Source organism: Larimichthys crocea, chromosome XVII (genome assembly GCF_000972845.2).
Source record: "Larimichthys crocea isolate SSNF chromosome XVII, L_crocea_2.0, whole genome shotgun sequence".
NCBI classification, from domain to species: Eukaryota; Metazoa; Chordata; class Actinopteri; family Sciaenidae; genus Larimichthys; species Larimichthys crocea.
In genome coordinates, this window is record NC_040027.1 from 23,309,711 (window position 1) to 23,328,147 (window position 18,437).

The 18,437-nt window shown below is 35.8% G+C and overlaps 2 protein-coding genes across 3 annotated transcripts; both read right to left on the reverse strand.

Annotated features, from left to right (window-relative positions):
* Positions 1-1,575: 1,575 nt before the first annotated feature.
* On the reverse strand, positions 1,576-7,957 carry LOC104938924 (5-hydroxytryptamine receptor 3A). Its single transcript, XM_010755382.3, has 9 exons — positions 7,882-7,957; positions 6,960-7,120; positions 6,803-6,847; positions 5,887-5,993; positions 5,442-5,611; positions 4,988-5,148; positions 4,281-4,491; positions 3,422-3,631; positions 1,576-2,103 (listed from the first exon to the last, which is right to left on the reverse strand). The coding sequence occupies exons 1-9, from the start codon at positions 7,934-7,936 to the stop codon at positions 1,829-1,831; spliced, it is 1,395 nt and encodes a 464-aa protein (XP_010753684.2). The 5' UTR covers positions 7,937-7,957; the 3' UTR covers positions 1,576-1,828.
* Positions 7,958-9,328: 1,371 nt separating this feature from the next.
* Positions 9,329-17,205, reverse strand: LOC104938923 (5-hydroxytryptamine receptor 3A). Of its 2 annotated transcripts, none has more exons than XM_027289941.1 (9): positions 17,075-17,205; positions 16,346-16,506; positions 16,209-16,253; positions 14,469-14,575; positions 14,136-14,305; positions 13,780-13,940; positions 11,962-12,172; positions 10,727-10,936; positions 9,329-10,078 (listed from the first exon to the last, which is right to left on the reverse strand). In XM_027289941.1, the coding sequence occupies exons 1-9, from the start codon at positions 17,127-17,129 to the stop codon at positions 9,795-9,797; spliced, it is 1,404 nt and encodes a 467-aa protein (XP_027145742.1). In that variant the 5' UTR covers positions 17,130-17,205; the 3' UTR covers positions 9,329-9,794. The 2 variants fall into 2 exon arrangements, with proteins under 2 accessions (XP_027145742.1, XP_010753683.2); XM_010755381.3 differs by having other exon boundaries at positions 9,329-10,108.
* Positions 17,206-18,437: the final 1,232 nt, after the last annotated feature.

Genomic DNA, 18,437 nt, shown 5'->3' on the forward strand with positions numbered 1-18,437 from the left:
CACTAGTGTTTAATGTCTTACCTGCTCCCTTACTGACAAACATATCAGTTATTTTACAGCACTTCCCTGCATCTGTTTAGCTTTTTAAGCCTCTCCCTCTCTGCTCCACCTTTCCTCTTGGGCTGTCGATCTTGCTCCATTTTTGAAGCATGTAGAACTAGGGCGTGTGTTTGTGCCCAACGTTGCCGCTCAGTCCGTGTGAGCTTCAGCGAGGTAGATACACCAATGAGCCACACGATGGGTTGTTTATTTAGAAATCAAGCGCGACCCGAACCGAGCCTTTGGTCCCGACCGTAGGCAATCGCTGAGCAGGCCAGTTCGGTGGCCAGGCTACCGGGAAATGTCCCAGTGCTCCCGATGGCCAGTCTGGCGGGAGTGGCTGGAGAGAATCTCCAGTATATAGTCAGCAGTTTAACATTTTTTTAGTGGAAAATGTTTCTATTGTGTTTTAGTGCTCCATAGTTCAGTACAGTCCAAAATATTCTAAAGAAAACAAGAAGTGGTTTATTGAAACATGCAAATGTTATATTGTTATAATATTAATTTCAGTAAAGCTTAAATGCATGTTTTTTTTCTAAATATAAGTCTATACTAAACCATGGAAAACAGGTTTGTTTATAAATAGCTCAAAGTTAATGCAAAGATAACTCAATTAAATGTTAGCTTTTTTGCACCTGCTCCCAGTAAAATCCAGAACAAAATTCAAAATCATTCTCCTCACCTACAAAGCTCTTCATGGTTAGGCACCATCATATCTTAAAGAGCTTGTAGTTCTCGATTACTCCAGATGCAGGGTTACTTGTAGCTCCTACAGTCTCTAAAAGTAGAATGGTTACTAAACACAATATCCAAAATTTGGATAGGATCAGTTTTGAAAATCATTTATAATTTATCATTTCAATTCTTTGTACATGGACGATAAAATGAGCTTTAAATAATCATTAAACTAGGGGCCAAACAGCATGCATTCAATAATGTTGTAATATTGATTTGTTCGAAGGCAAATGTTGTTTGACAGGTCACTATAACATTCTTTAATTACTGAACCTATTTTTCAAACATAAGTAGTGTAACTCATATTAGTTGAAATATTCCTTTATTTTGAATTCCACACCAGATATAACTTTTACAAATGTCAAATATAAGTGGATAGATGAATGCTAGATATGCAATGATAAGAGGCAATTCAAATTTCCCTGGACAAAACAACAAAGGATAACATCAGTATTATCGCACTGAGTGGAATTTAAACCTGAAACAGACAGGATAAAGCACCAAAGTAATTTTTACTTAAATAATAATAGTAATGCTTATTATTCACATGAGGACAAGGGACAACTTTTCACCTAAAGAGCTGCACGTGCTTCACTCTGGAAAATAAAACACATGACTACAGAGAATAAAGTAGATGCAAAATTGAAGATGTTGCTGAGATGGACTTTTTCCACAACCACCAATTAACTGTGTGTAAAACAAAGATAGTCTACTGGCAACCCACTTGTTCTTTCTAAATAGCAGAAGAAATATATATATATATATATATATATATATATATATAATTCTATGTGTTGTGTGTTTGTCTGTTGTGTCCCATATGGTCATTGTTTTGATCACTTCTTCAGTCTACAGTGAATATGGTGGTGGTCACATCTAACTGGTAGGAGACCTTGTGATAGACTCAGAACATGCTAAAGGTATTATATATCTCATCTGACAGGATTTTCCTGTCTTTTCCTATACTTCAGTAAGTTATCATGCATTTATGGTGCAATCACACACAGATAACCATTTAACCACTTACAGAGGCATGTAGAGGCCTGTTGAGTTATTAATATGAAGAATACCATAGAACTAAGATGGTGGTAAAGCTGATGAAGATGAAGATAATGTACAAGCCGAACAGCAGACGGTCAATAACTATCCCAATCAAATGCCATTCCTGTGAGGTTTTGCTCCCCAGGAAGTGATTGTCAATGTTCTGGCGGATGGCCATGAGATCTGTGCTCAGCTTCCTCAGTTCATCCAGTGCTGGCTCTGGAGGGGGTTTCACTGGAGGTGTATTACCAGAAATGCTCTGAAGATCTCTTGAAGAGGTTTTCATTGCTGGGAAAGGTCAAAAATCAAGAGTTGAGTGCTACTATGGCACATGGTGTAACATATTTAAAAAAAAAAAGCTAGAGTCAAATTTGTCTGCTTTAGGAATAAAACCTAAACATGCAAACATGATACATGATACATTTAAAGCAATATTTTCACTATTAGATGAAACAATGAGCTATGTTCTGACAGACCATCACCAACTTCAATTAGGACATACGATTACTTATAATACTGCATGGACTTTATGGATGGAGTTACAGTTGATTGTTAAGATGTGTGTATGGGTGAGTATGTAGTCATAATATGTTATAAGCCTCCCCAGTCAACCTTTAGTTTATAACTAGTCAAGAGGATCCATAAGGCACTTGAAGTTATAATTCATTATAGGTCACATCTACAGTATAATGTTTTCTGATTGTTGATGGAGTAAATCACTAAGCATTATGTGTTTTTATGAGGGTAGTCATGAAGCATTAGAAATGCATTATAATTCACTATGGATGATGTGAGCTTCATATAAAGTTCTACCATAAAAACTATTTCAAAACAACTAAAGACTGACAAAAAACAAAGTACGCAAGTCAACTTAATAGCTTTTTCCAGAACTTCCAACCATATGTCATCTTCCTTAGTTGTTATCATCAAGTGACCGGAGTCTATATCATATGATAACAAGTCATAATGTGTCCGACACCAAATATTTAGTGTAGAGTATATTTGGCTAGGTAAACAAAGAGATACTTGCTAATGTCAACTCTGACATGTAGCTTCAAGGGAGATTCTTCTAATGTAACCTGTAGGCTTTTCTATGCTCTTGTATTTTTTAGATAGATAAGGTAGATAAAAAGACACCATCCTTTATTATAAATAGCTGTCACTCTTCATATGATGTCAAATACACCACTTTAACATTTGGAGGAAACTGAAAATACTGTTTTGGACATACAGTTACCAAGCTATGATTGTACAATCGTTGTTCAGGGGAGTGGTTTAAGTGACAGATGATTCAAAGTCTATGGTCTATGTTTCTGAGACTGAACTGTCTTGGCTCTAGTCTCTGCAATGCATTTTTTTCAGGAAATATAATTGACAATGTAAAAATGTAATAGTCATCAGGTCTTTTGAGAGTTTCTCATAAACTGAGCAAACTCCATTGCTGATGAAGAGGATGAGATGCTGTCAAAAGCTCAGGGAGAAGCTTGTAAGTGGGCCTTGAGTTATGATTTTTTTTATGTCATGAGAACTTTGTTCTTGGTTACATATAACATGATCACAATAAGATGAAGCACCAGTAGTAGGGAAAAATGATAATGTAATATACCTCCAGAAGGTGGTTGAAGGGAGACTGTGATGCGGTTACTCTTCTTTTGTGGAGGGAGACAAACAGCAATAGCTATATATCGTAACACGAGGACACTGAGCCAGGGAGGCACAGGACTATAGTTGCTGGAGCTGAACTGGATATTCATGATAAACACTGTCTCCAACAGGCTGATCACCATCAGAGCAAAACTTACCAAGAAGTAAGCATCTGCAGTAAAAAAAAAAGAAAAGAAAAAAGAAAGGGTTAAGAAATAAAAACACATTTTCATTTGAAATGTAGTTATTTAGGTAACAGATTGGTAAAAAGAGTATTCAAAATCTATACTCCAGCAGAAGTAATGTTATATTACTGAAATGTTAATGCACTACAAGTAAAACTACTGGTATTAAAAAAAATTATCTGATTTGAAAAAAATCTGAGCATTATTTTTGAAAAATCTTCTAAGAAATTAGTATAGAGAGTATTAGTTACTTATTGATTCATTCAGTGTATTGGACCAAAGTTACTTGTTTTCCAAAATAAATATACAGTTATAACAAGACCAAAAACAAAACATACAAAAATGTCTTCGACCCTAACCAGAGCACATGTAGATATAGAGCACAAACCTCAAACCCCAAAACTGTGCCGAAAATATGACTGACAGCAATGTGAGTAGTTGAAATAGGTTACTTTCACCTCTAGTTAGAAGTCATCTCATTGGTTGAAGTTAAAATTCAGTGGAAAGAGCAGGAGAACCAGTTTTTCAGGACAACCTATTATGTACCCAACAATAGCAATATGCAAAAAAGAAACAGTTGATAGATCAGAGCTATAGTTCCATCTTAATTCTACTTATATCATAGGTGTCACTCACTCAATAGAGGGGTTTGATTTCCAGTGACAGGCAGCAGGTCATTCATCATGAGCAGGAAAACTGTGTAGCCCAGGATGAGGGTCATTTTGAAGGCAGCCCGGTCCACAGCCTCGGGAGGCAGCAGGAAGCTGAAGAGGTCCACTATGCTCAGGAATGTGCTGGGTATAATGAGGTTCACGATATAGAGGTTTGGATTGCGTCTTAAAATGAGCTTGGGAAGAGACACAAATACAAAGTCTCAATGTTTTAGTCAGACTTGACAATATTATTATTTTCCAAAGAAAAAACAAACCCTTTAACAAGCTTTTGTTATACTGCTTCATTTTTAATCTTTTTAATCTTTTCATTTTATTTTGCCATTATTTATTTTAATTTCATTGCTTGGTTCTGACTTGTATTAGTGTCTACATTTTTCTATATGATGTAGTATGAAAAAAGAAAACAAAAGAAAATTTAGTACATTGCCAGACGCGCTAACCTTAAATATTGATATAAGAGGGTAAACAGGATGGATTGAAGTTTTCATGGGGTTTGCCCCATTTGTCTACAGACTAAAGTTTCATCAGACTAAATTCATTAATTTCAAAGAAAATTCATATAAAATTTAACACACAGCTTATTTAATGTAACCAATTTAACATTGATATTAAACTTATAGATAACTGAATAAAAATTAATTTAAATTAAAAATTACTAAAAAAACTCACATAGTATTTGAGCTCAGAGAAGCTTTCCTCAAAAATGTCCAGAGTATTTGGAGCTGCTTTGATATCTATAAGTTCCCACTCCCCTCTGGTGTACATCACTTTCAGGGAGTCCTTCAGGATCTCTGCAACCGTGGTGCCTTGAAACATCTTTATGTCTGTAGCTGTAGAAGTTTGAGAGAATGTTGTTCATATTAGATGTCCAGTCTGTCTGAGGTGTTGCATGTGGCTTTCTGCAAATGTGTGTAAGTTATCAATATAAAACTTGCAGAACATTTTAGGGCAAAAGATCTCTACACAAAATAATTAAAAATTAATTTCCTTGACCTTTGTATGAGTCCTCCAAAAATCTGAATTACTCCAAATAAAAACCTGCCATAATTATAATGAAACTGAATATGAGGTAAATTTACTGTTCAGACATTAGAATTTTGTTTTGTTTTTTCGGTAAGCTTACCAAAGTGTAGAAATGATGCAAAAGTCAGTGTGCAGTTTTGGACATCGAAGGGGAAAGTGTAGATAACTAATTGGCAACTGCTGACCACTCTGACTGGCTTATCATCAATTACGAGACCTGTGTTGTGTAAGTAGACATAAGGAAATTTGGGAGATTTGTCCTCGTCAATGCTGGAAAAGAAGAATAATAGGATAATTTAATTACACGTACAGACTTTAAAGGAGATGACTCTATTTCTTCATTAACTAATAAATAATCAAACCACCAAAGAAGCAAAAATGAACAAACAATATCTATCTGAAACAATATCTGTCCGAAACAAGGCAACAGCTATAAATGTAATACAGTTTTACAAATGTGCTGCTGGACAAGGTCCGTTGATGGTGTGATATTTTCTAATGAAGAGTGAAAAAGTTACAGACTGCTGAGCATCCGTCTAACTTACATCTCTGTGATGGTGATGTCTGGGACCCAAATATTTTCCCGAGGAACAGAGACTCTCTTAGTTCCACATTCCTTTTCATCCCAGCTCAGTCCATCTATATGCCACTCCTACATTAAACACAGCAATACCATTGTGATTTTCAGCCTTAATGCCATCCATTTCAGCTATATCATAACATAAATTAGACATAACATTTTTTAATTACCTGTTGTGATAAATCGTAATGGTGAATGGTGAATAGACCTATATTCATATAGCACCTTTTTTGTCTACTACTCTGACTACTCCCTACACACTTTGCAGTGTGTCACATTGAGAAGAGCTAAGTTGTCAACACGAAAGTCAAGGAAAAGTATATGACTAAAGTTATTTAACCAAATGTATTTCATCCTGTTTAAATTTGATTTGACCTTTGAATAGTAATAAGCATACTGCATATGTGTGTGACCTGTGTGATGGCACAGCAGGGATTTGGCTTGAGAACCGGAAGGAGGCCAGTTCAAGTTCGTCTGCCTGAACTCGACCAGGCTTGGCACAGAGGACGCCGGAGTCAACTCCATTCAACTTAGTCCTTTTATTTGACTTTTGCCACTTTTTGTTGAGCCATCAGCAGGTTGATAACCAAAAGTGTCTCTGTGCTCCACTGACTCAAACCACACCCAGGGCAGACAAAAGGCCACCCAGGTGCTCACCCAAGGCTAATCACCCTGGTGCTTCTTCCTCTCTCTCTGAACACCAAGTGAACACTGGGCCCTCTACTGCCCTCTGGCACACTCCATTCACCACATCCCCACAATGAAAAATAAACAGCATATAATGCATAACCCAACAGTATTTGACCATCAAGTTTTAATTTGGATAATTCAAATTTCTGGCATGAGTGACTAGGAAAATTCTTCTCAGTTTGAAAACTTACCAGGACTTGCCATATGAATATTGTCAGCGTTTGCTGTTTTTCATTCTAGGGATAAGACATATTTATATAATTAATAATGAATAAAATTCACTTACACTATACTTGCACTTGTTTATTTGCAGCCACAAATAGATGTTTGTGTGTCTCAGTGACTCACCACGCCTAAAACTCCCACCACAGTCATAGTCATGGATACGTTCACTGAATCTGAAAATCTTTTTACAGGTCGCAGTATGTTTTTAGGAAACAGTTCCTTCTCAAGTGCATGAAGCAAGGATTCAGGAGTTGGGCTGGAGCAGTTTAATGCTGCAACAAAACCTGAATTCAGAAAGACAACAAGAAAATCTAAATTCATAGGTGAAGCTAAACAAATGTATCATTCTTTTGTTTTAGCTCAAAGGTTTGGCAGATATTTCCTTGCTGTACAGAATGGGGTAACACCTTATGAACCATTATTCAGTAAACACATTCATCCATTTTCACTTGTATCCACACATATGTTCATTTGAATGTGGCCTTTGTGTAATATAAAGGTTAAGTCAAAATGCCAATAAAATTTAAGGCAATCTGTTATACTTAAAAAATTATGTTGAATTGTAAAAGATTTGGTGACCCCTAAACTTTTCATCTAGCACAATTACCAGGTTAAACTTTGAATTCTTTGAAATACCTCCAAACTAATGATATTTCCTTGGCTGTACTTTATTTTAGTGTTTATTGGTGAATATCTGCATACAGTAACACAGTAAAGTGACTTATTGGTTACATAATGTGGTGTGTGGAAATCAGTGGATTATTTGAAAAAAAAAAAAAAAGCACACATCATACAGTTTAAGTCTTTTTGGAAGACTTAAACCTCTTAAGCCATTTCTCTTGCTTATTGATATATGAATATAAAGTGAGAAAAGACATTTAATTTCACTGTGTCATTTGCTGTTCGGTGCATCTTGGGTTTTCTGTGAAATAATCTAGTTTTTGAAAGCATTACTATGGAAATATGTTTCAACCAGTTGGATATCTTTTAACAAATCATATTTTTCATTTTGCTAATCTTGTTTATTGTCAAAATAATTTCTTACCTTGAAGCAGTGAAAAACTGATGAAGATGAGGCCAGCTTTCTTTAACTCTGTCATCTTGTCCGTGTCTCATCAACAACTTTCATACTTTGACCCTCACAACATTACTTGCGTGCAAGTCTTGTTTGTCTGTACAACATTGTTTTGAAATTTAAGTAAAACTAGTCAAACAAGTCTGTGTCTGTAAGCTGTTTATAATGTTGTTTTAACGTTATATGATACTTATTTACTTATTTTACAGCTGTTAAATATTGAGAACACACACAGCAGCATGCAAAAAGCCTGAATCAGTACATATATTTGCATCATAAAAAGATTATGTTTTATAACTGAAACATAGTGGTGAGGCATGAAATTTTCTCTAGTACAATCAGCAGTTTCTTCTTTTCAGCAGAAAATTCTACTTTGCTCTGCACTCTTATTCAGTCACTTAGCTAAATGTAATCAGTTATAATTAAGAAAATACATACAAGTTGATCTTTACTGTATTACATTTTAACATGATCAATTCAGGAAAAGTTTATGTCATCTCTTGTGTTTGCATGTTTGCATTATGCTGCATATTTCAGGGAAACTGCAGTTTTTCAAAGTACATTTTCAAAGAAAGCAAATAAGAACTTTAAAGACACATAAACCGGATTTTCCTGGTTTCTAAAAACCTCCAGGGTAGAGTAATTACTGCAGGCAAAATTGGTTTGTTGAAAAAAGCAAATATTTGTTGCTCATTAAAAAAATGCAAGCCTAGTAGAGTTTCAGTGCCAATAGTCAAAGAAATACACACATAAACAAGCTTCTTGTTCAGTATTTAATGTTGAAAGAGTCTCCCCTCTGGTGCGCTACTTCCTGTCTTTTTCTCTCCTGTTTTTCATGTCATCTGTGTTTTATTAGTTAATTAGTTCTCTTGTACATATTCCATGTGTTGTTCCTCTTTCACATTTCAGGTCAAGTGTTAGGCTTAATGATTATGGATTCGATATGCTCAATATGCTATATGTTCTGAATGTTTCATTGTTGGACTACTGTTGATTGTATCTTTCTTTGTCATGCCAAGTTTGTTTTTACCTGGACTCATTTTCCACCTTTTGTTCAGTCACCTACCTGTCATTTTAGTTATGTTTTTTAACTAAACTGTAAGGCCTATATGAACAGGTCTATGGGTTTCTTATATAGGACAGTCATGGCTACAGTGTATGTAATTAAATTAATTAGTTTTGTATGTTTGTGGCATGGTGGAGCACTTACAGCAGAAAGGCTTTCTCCGTGGAGTTTGTATGTGTGTGTGTGTGTGTGTCTTCTTTAATCTATAATGTAGAAAGTTAGAAAAACAAACAAAACATTGATCAGCAATGTAAGCATTTTTTTTCAACTAGAAAAATACCTTGCACATCAAATTTAGCCACCTTAGCTGTTTTATTTTTTTTCCCATGGTGGAACAACATGTTGGTCACATCTATCACATTTATCTCATCTGTTTTGGGAATGGGAAATCTTCATGCAGTTATGGTGAAACAGTACACAATCACTGGTTTACATTAAAATGTTTTATTATATGACTTCAACTAGTATATAATAACTACAACTCAGATTAAACACACAGAGAATCATATCACATTTTACAGAGGCATGCAGTAGCTTGCTAAGGTAATCTTATGAGTTATGAATGACACTAAAAAGAATGTACAGCCTATTGGGTGACGTCATGCATAGGTTTCTGAAGTGCCGCTTTGAATCTCAATATGTGTGGCATTGGCTGCCGCCATGTTGCTGTCCTGCCTCTTCCGCTAATCTAAAATTTGGCAAAGATGTGGATCATCAGTGGCCCTAAGGCAGGCTGAATGATGCCTGGGTGCTCACACAAACCATCTGGAACAGCGTGTAGACATTTTAATACAACCTGAAGTGGCCGCTTGAATATTTACGGTTTTTGACTCTTCCAGGTTTCTGTCTTGTAAAACCACAGAGCTATAATTGTGATAAAGCAGACTGAGAGGACAACAATGTACAAGCCGAACAGCAGACGGTCAATGACAATCCCAATCATATGCCATTCCTGTGAGGTTTTGCTCCCGAGGATGTGATTGTCAATCTGGAGACGGATGGCCATGAGATCTCTGCTCAGCTTCCTCAGTTCATCCAGCACTGGCCCTGGAGGGGGTTTCTCTGGAGGTGTATCACCGCCAGCAGAGATGCTCTGAAGATCTTTTAAAGAGATGGTGTTGGTATTCATTTCTGGAAAATCAAGAATATAGTGATACTGAGGTACATGGTGTACATATTATTAAGAGCAATGTAATATTAATACTAATACTTAATCTTGATGATCAAAATATGAATAAACAACTCACAAAATGTAGACAAAATTTATTTTTAAAATTATTAAAATATTTTAAGGTATCTGAGAATATTATAAAATATAATAATAAAAAGTTTGTCTGGAACAAAAACTGTTAAAAAACATTGACAGAAAACAAAACACAAAACCTATAGGTTTACTTAATAGCTTTTTCCAGAGCTTTTATGATCTTTCTCAGTGCTTATCTTCAAGTAACCAAAGAGTGTGTCACATGTTAACAAGTGATCAGGTATCCAGCATCAATATTTAGTGTAGAGTGTAAACTTGCCCAAACTTAATAAAGAGCAGAAAATTGCTGCTAATGTCAACTCCCTCAGAGCAGATTTTTGTAATGTAACCTGTAGGCCTTTACAAAGTAATTTAGTGTGATGTTGACATATGTACTTATGATTACCAAGCTATGATTGTACAATCATTGTTCAGGAGAGTGGTTTATATAGCATACAAAATGATTACAAACCATAGTAGTTAAAATGAATGATAATGTTATATACCTTCAGTAGGTGGGCGAAGAGAGACTGTGATGCGGTTACTCTTCTTTTGTGGAGGAAGACAAACAGCAACAGCTATATATCGCAACACGAGGACACTGAGCCAGTGAGGCACCGGACTATACTGGCTGGAGCTGTGCTGGATATTCATGACAAACACCGTCTCCAACAGGCTGACCACCATCAGAGCGAAACTTACTAAGATTAAAACATCTAGAGTAAAAGTTTAAGAAATAAGAAATGTTTTTCATTAAAACTTCAAGGGTGGGTAACAGATCAATTAAATTCAATTGTAGAGAGAACATCAAAAAAAGGAAAATGGAAAAGTTAAGAAATAAAGACACATTTTTCATACAAAATATTGTGATTAAAGTAACATTGAAATTTGACTGCATTGTGGAGAACTGTCCCATCCTTTAATCATTTAATGTGATTATTATTATTATTATTAATATTATTATTACTGAAAACATAGTAACATAACACACATATTATATGTCATTTTTGCTCATAGATCACCTAAAAAGTTACACGCTGAACCATTAAAATGTATAACTGCCACGAGCTTAGAAGTAGTGGTGGAAAGAGTATAAAAAAAAACTATAGTCCAGCAGATGTACTGCTACATTACTACACGAAATACTAAACGTAAAACTACTGGTGCTAAAAAACTACTTAAGTATACTTAAATACAAAGAATTCTTCTCAAAAACGAGAATATTTAGTCATCACTAATTACTTTAATGCCTTGGCCTGTCAATAGCAGAGGGATATCCATGTAAAAAATATCTACTTTCAACCAAGCACATTTCTCAAGACTTTGTCCATTAAAAGCATACTAAAAATGTCTGAACCTGCCTGAATACATGTAACTGTCTTACCTAAATATTTTTCCCAATATACTGCAAACAAACAACCAGGCAAAAGTCTATGTGTCTGTCTGTCAGTCTATGAGTCTATTCAGTTTGTATTTCTTCAAAATACAAACATCATTCTCTAAATCACGCTAAATTTGTTACGTCAACCAGTGGTTATAAGCAATCTCATTGGTTTGGTTGAAATTCAGTGAACAGTGCAGGAGAACTAGTTTTTCAGGATAATATATTTTTTACTCAACAATGGCATTTTGCCAAGAAGCGACTGTTATTTAAATATAAAAGAAATAGCATGCCTTTCACCTTGATAGAGTAGAGCTATAGTTCCATCTTAATTCTATTTATATCGTAGGTGTCACTCACTCAATAGAGGGGTTTGATTTCCAGTGACAGGCAGCAGGTCACTCATCATATTTAAGAAAACTGTGTAGCCCAGGATGAGGGTCATTTTGAAGGCAGACCGGTCGACAGACTGGGGAGGCAGCAGGAAGCTGAAGAGATCCAATATGCTCAGGAAGACGCTGGGTATAATAAGGTTCACGATATAGAGGCGAGGCCTGCGACTTAAAATGAGCTTGGAAAGAAACACAAATACAAAGTCTCAATGTTTTAGTCAGACTTGACAGTATTTGTCTGATTGTCATAAATAAATTAACCATTTGCCAAGAATATTGACCTCTAGCCTCCATCTCCAGTTTCCTCCATTTTCCAAAGAAAAAAACAACAAAAACCCTTTAACCAATTTTTGTTATACTACTTCACTTTTAATGTTTTCTTATTTTGCCATTATTTATCTTAATTTAATTGCTTGGTTCTGACTTGTATTAGTGTCTTACATTTTGCTACTGTACATGATAATTCTTAGTAATCATGTAGTATGAAAAAAGGCATTTGGTACATTGCCAGCCTCTGATATATATTTATATCAGTCTAACTACTGTGAATATTAATAGCTGTTTGCAAGTAATATTAACCTCCTCCACCAACCTCTATCCTTGTATGTAGACAGAGACAAAATTAATTTCCGTCTACATGCTTATTTTATTCATATTATATTATTATTTTTTGACTGCCTTCCCTTCTTGCTTTTGTGAAACGTTTTCACTTTTAATCTTTTCTAATTACCTAATTGGATTTTAATTGCTTGGTTTTGACTTGTCTCGTTGTCTTGACTTGCATTTTTAAACAGTTTTAAACCAGAGTCAGGATGCAGCATGAGACAATCTATGTTGTGATTTGAAAGATTTGAGTGTATGTTGCTGGTGGCAAAGAAAACCATCCCTCATATTAAGGAGGATGTGGATATGTGCCTCACTCCATTGCAGGTGTCCGCCTGACTGGTGTGTAAACAATTTAACACAAGATGTCCACAAGACCGTTGTAGGGTGTTTTTTTTTACTTCCTTTCAAGTGCTGGATGTGACTCATTAGTAGGCAACTAGACTATGCCTTTTTTTGGTGTTGTTCCTTACCTTTGATCAAAATAGCATTTTGATTAACGTTGATTAGAATTTGTATTCCTTTTCGTCTAAAGATCCAATAAGATAAGATAGACTTTAATGATACCACACTATGATCATTGTGGGCCTTTACCTGTGTTCCTTGGGTCTGTAACCTAAACAGGCCTTTCTTCAGGCTTGGCCTTGTAGGAAATGTATCTGGTTGGTATGTAAATAGTGAACATTTGTAAATAGTTTGTTGCACATTGGTGTATTGGGCTTATGGGCTACATTGTCTCCTCACAGGGTGTCCTAAAAAGTTGCCTCGTACAATTGGGATATGCAGTGTATTGGACAGATAGTCTTGAGATGATAAAGAATGTATGGTTACATTGTTTTAAAGGTAAATTGCAGAGTGTGACCAGGCAAGTATCCATGAGTGGAGAAATCTCTCTCACTAAGCAGATAAATATTACAATAAAATAAAATAACTAAAAGTACTCATGTAGTATTTGATTTCAGAGTAGCTTGGCTTAGTTAAATTTAGGGTATTCTGAGGTGCTTTGATATCTAAGTTCCCACTCCCCTCTGGTATATATCACATTTCTGGACTCCTCCAGAATAATTTCAAATATGAAGCATATAAGTAATATTCACAGAAAAAATTGAAGCAAGTGAAGAAACTGAGTTAACAGATATTAAACAGATATCAAATAAAGAATAAAATGTCTAAAAGCACTCACATAGTATCTGAGCTCAGAGTAGTTTTTCTCTGATAACTCGAGGATGTTTGTAACTGCTTGGATATCTACAAGTTCCCACTCCCCTCTGGTGTAAATCACATTTCGGGAATCTTCCAGGACCTCTGCAGCCGTGTTGATTTGAACGAGCCTTACATCTTGAGCTGAAATAAAGTTTGAGGGAATGTTGTTCATATTAGATTAGATTTGGTGTGTTGCTTGTGGTCTTTGGTAGTGGAGCTAAAAACATACATTCAAGTGACTTTTTATTGCACTCCAAGTGCAAACCTGCCATAATTGTAATGACACTCAATGTGAGATAAACTCAGTTCTGTTGTTGTGTTTCTGGGTGGGCTTACCATAGTGTAGATATGGTCCGAAGGTTAGAGTGCAGTTTTGGACATCGAAGGGGAAAGTGTAGATATTAAATCGGCAGGCGCTGACTACTCTGACTGGCTTACCATCATGTGCATGACCTTTACTGTCTAGGTAGACATAGAAAGTTTTGGGAGATTCATCCTCATCCATGCTGGAAGAGAATAGAACAATTTAATTGCACAGACATACTTTGCAAGGGTGTTCTGACTCTTTTTCTGTGACTACTAACTGACCACCAAAATCACCACCATAAATCATAGACCAACACATAGCCAAAACAGCTACTGCATAAAGCTGCCCAAAAACAAACTTACAACTGTGAGATGTAGATGTCTGGGATCCAAAGCTCTTTCCGAGGGACAGAGACTCTTGCAGTTCCACATAACTTCTCATCCCAGCTTAGTCCGTCTATAGGCCACACCTATTTTAAAGATATTTTTTGGCCTTTTCCAAGCTTTATTTTTGACAGAGACAGCTGAAGAGTGACAGGAATGTGGGGAGAAAGAGAGATGGGGAACAACATGCAGCAAAGGGCCACAGGTCGGATTCGAACCCAGGGCTGCTGCTCAGCCTTCATACATGGGGCTGATGCTTCTCTCTAACAACTGAGCTAATGGACACCCCGCCACACCTATTTTAAACAGAACAATACCAAAGTGATGTGAAACTTTGAAAATGTCAGTGCCATACCATTGGACCATTGTTATCTTTGTCCTTGTTTGTGTAGTTTGTTCTTTGTTTTTATTATTGTCCATATTGTGCATACATCTATTCATCAGGTCTCTATGTTGCTCTATGTGGGAGAGGAATTCCTCCTCTGTTGCTCTTCCTGAGGTTCCTTTCATTTTGCCCATGTTAAAGTTTTTTTGTTACAGTTTTTCCTTATCTAAATTGTGGGTCTGAGGATGGAGGGTGTGCTATGCTGTACATATTGCAAAGTCTCTGGACCTGGAGGCAAATACTTTAATTTAAAGGAGAAATTGCCACCACCAGACATAATTCGGCCGGCAGCTTAAATTAAGTCAGTGACCATGTGCGTCAAGCGGCATAGAGCTGACTCACTCACTAGAGCTGGCTGTAAGTCAGACACAGAAATGACCAAGGGAATTCAGTCAATTTTTAAAACTAAGCCACCCTGTGCAGACTCCTAATCGTAAAAACAGACAAAAGAGAAACTATTTAACTATGTAACCTACTTACTAATGATAGAAGCTCGTAAACCAAAAAAAAAAAAAAAAAAAAGAGAGAGACCAAAGCAAGAGCAAGTTAACAAAGTCTGGCAAAACTTGCTTCTAAAATGCCTCTGGTGGCATTAAAAGCCTTGTGGAGAATGGACCAAAACAGTGTAGCTGTTGCCGTCATCATGAGACATCCAGGGGTAAGCCTGTATATGTGTGCATTGTGCTCTGGCACAGCAGAGCCCAATCTTAACTTAGAAGTCTGATGTTCCCCAGGGGTCCCTTTACATGCTGCCAGCTTTACATTGTCTTCTGATGACTCAGAGCCTATAGATGCCCTTTTAAACTGCATTTTAGACATCATTAAAACTCTGTCAACAAGTAAAAACCTTTGATTCAGATCTTAGTTTTAAACCCCATATAAGAAACATAACTAAGAATGCTTTTTAAGAACATTGTCAGCATGCAAATGTTTCTCCCTCAAGCCAACACAGAGACAGTAATGCATGATTTTGTTACCAGCTGGATCGAATATTGTAATGCTCTACTTTCTGGTCTCCCTAAGAAAAATATAGCTGTTTCACTGTGTAAAGCACTTTGTTCTACATTTTGTTTGTATGAAAAGCCTTTTACAAATACAGTCTGACTGAGTCCAAGAAGCTGAGAAGTGTTGAGAAATGGATTTATGCATTGTTAGATGACAAAATGTAGAATAATGACAGTCTTATCTTTTAGCATGGAAAAATAAAAGATACCAAAATACTCCATGTACATTTTGTACATATATAATCACAATTAGACACTGTAACAACATAGACAACCAGATAGACACATTACAGAATCAATTCGTGCTTTGTTAGTGCCCTGAAAACTTACCATGATTTGCCATATCAGTATTGTCAAGGTCTGTTCTTTTTCATTCTAGGGATAAGACATATTTATGATATTAATGATAAATACAATCCACTTCTAAAATTCACAGTATACTTGCAGTATGATGTTGTGTGACTCACCACTCCTATAATTCCCGCCACCCTCATAGTCAGGGATACATTCAGTGTATCTGAAAATCTTTTTACAGGTCGCAGTAGTTTTTTAGTAAATACTTCCTTCTTAAGTGCATCAAGCAAGGATTCAGGAGTTGGGCTGGTGCAGTTTAATGCTGCAACAAAACCTGAGATCAGAAAAAGAATCATGAGATAACCCAATTTTCCAAAACCAAAAAGTGTGTCTACAGACGGTATAGTTTTTGCATATGATGTACTTCTCTCTGCTTCTTTTGCTTCAGTGACTTATTGGTTACATAATTTGGTGTGTGTAAATCAGTTTATTCTTCAAACTTTACATCCTTTCTGCTGCTTTGTCACAAACAAGTTTATCAACGTCTCATGACAATATTTATGAATATGCTCTTGTTAAAGTCATATTTAGTCACACATGTAGAATGTGTTTTAAAAAAAGGCAACAGTCATTCTAATACTAAACTTTACTCACACGTATTTAAAAAAAAATCATACAGTATCTATTCTCTTGTCCTATTTATCTATGAATATGAAGCAAGAAAAGACAAACATTTCACTGTATTATTTGGTGTTTAGTTTTTTTGTGTGTTTTCTTACAAGTAATCTTGAAGGTTGTTAAAGCATTATGTGTTTCAAACAGCTGGTTATCTTTCAGCTTTTTACAAATCATATTCCCTTTTCATTTTGCTTTTTGTATAGTCAAAATTGTTTGTTCCTTACCGTGAAGCAGTGAAAAACAGATGAAGATGAGCCAAACTTTCTTTATCTCTTTCATCTTGATCGTATCTCAGCAACCACTTTCATAACTTGATCCTCACACCTGAGTTAGTTGCACGCATCGTCTTGTTTGTCACAACACTGTTGCGAAATGTAAGTAAAACTAGTCAAACAAGTTGTCTGTAAGCTGTTTCTGACGTTCACATGTAAATTCTGTTTATTTTTGCAGCTAGGAAAAATTGTCAACACACACAGCAGCATAAACAAACCTGAATCAGTACTTATATTTGTATCAGAATACATTTATGTACGATGGTGAAAACCTACAGGTGACACATGAAATGCTCTCCACTATATAATCAGCTGTTTGAGCAACTTTTCAGTAGAAAATGTTAAATACAGTTATGTTACATCTGCCACTGTCATATCTCTGTGTGCAGTGTTTTGTTTATTTAAATACAGGTGTGTGGCCGCTGCCTGATTGGTCCCCTCTGCCCAGAGGCACGTTTGACAGCACGTCATCGAGGTGTGCCTGGAAGGCCCGGATTAGAGCGGCAACTTCTCCCAACCGACCACTCCGCGGGAACCAATCGTTTAAATTCATTTAAACAGGAGTCACCGAAGCATCAAGGCAGCTTGTTTTTCTTGTGTGTGAGCTTGTCTAGTTGCCATCAAATTGTAAATGTTAACTATGGTTTACTTGCTTATTGATCATGGAGGTTATGTTTGTTTCTTAGTTTAGTGGTGTTTTGATGTGTTTTTCTGTTATTAAGTATTAGATTAGATAGTGAGTTTTTTTTCTCGTTTTGTTTCATTTAGAAAGAATAGGCTCTGGTTTAGAGTAGTCTTTTTGTTATATTTATTTGTTGTTTTGAACAGCATCAGCATGTGCCCTTGTCCTTGCTCCCTTGCTACCTCACACAGATATTTATTAATTGAAAGGTTAAGACAATTTGATCTTTTAATTAATAAATATCTGTGTTTAAAACCACAACACCTGTTTTTTATGTTACTTCCCCCTTCCCCTTGTGCGAGGTCTTAACATAAAGAGACCTGCAAGATGATCGTAACTGTATTCTATTTTAATTTGAACAATTCAGGAACAGTTTGTATCTTCTTTTGTGATTGAGTGCTCCATGTTTCAGTAGTACAGTCATTGGCAAGGTTGTGTGTGTGTGTGTGTGTCACATTTAAAATATATTTAGTATATAATATAAAGAAAGTAAAAAAGAAAGAAAGAAAAAAGAAGAAAAGACAAACATTTCATTGTAATCAAGTTTAATTATGTTTAGTTATTTTGGGATTATTTGTGTTACAAATAATCTTGAAGTTTTTCCATTGTGCTAATCTTGTATATTGTCAAAAT

Coding starts and splice junctions, on each gene's coding strand:
- LOC104938924 (XM_010755382.3), bottom strand. CDS start 7,936: ATGACAGAGTTAAAGAAAGCTGGCCTCATCTTCATCAGTTTTTCACTG. Junction 3,632..4,280: donor AAATCAAACCCCTCTATTGA/GTGAGTGACACC, acceptor TTTTTACTGCAG/ATGCTTACTTCTTGGTAAGT. Junction 2,104..3,421: donor CCTTCAACCACCTTCTGGAG/GTATATTACATT, acceptor GACCTTTCCCAG/CAATGAAAACCTCTTCAAGA.
- LOC104938923 (XM_010755381.3), bottom strand. CDS start 17,129: ATGAAAGAGATAAAGAAAGTTTGGCTCATCTTCATCTGTTTTTCACTG. Junction 16,254..16,345: donor TGGCGGGAATTATAGGAGTG/GTGAGTCACACA, acceptor TCTTATCCCTAG/AATGAAAAAGAACAGACCTT. Junction 10,109..10,726: donor TCTTCGCCCACCTACTGAAG/GTATATAACATT, acceptor TTGATTTTCCAG/AAATGAATACCAACACCATC.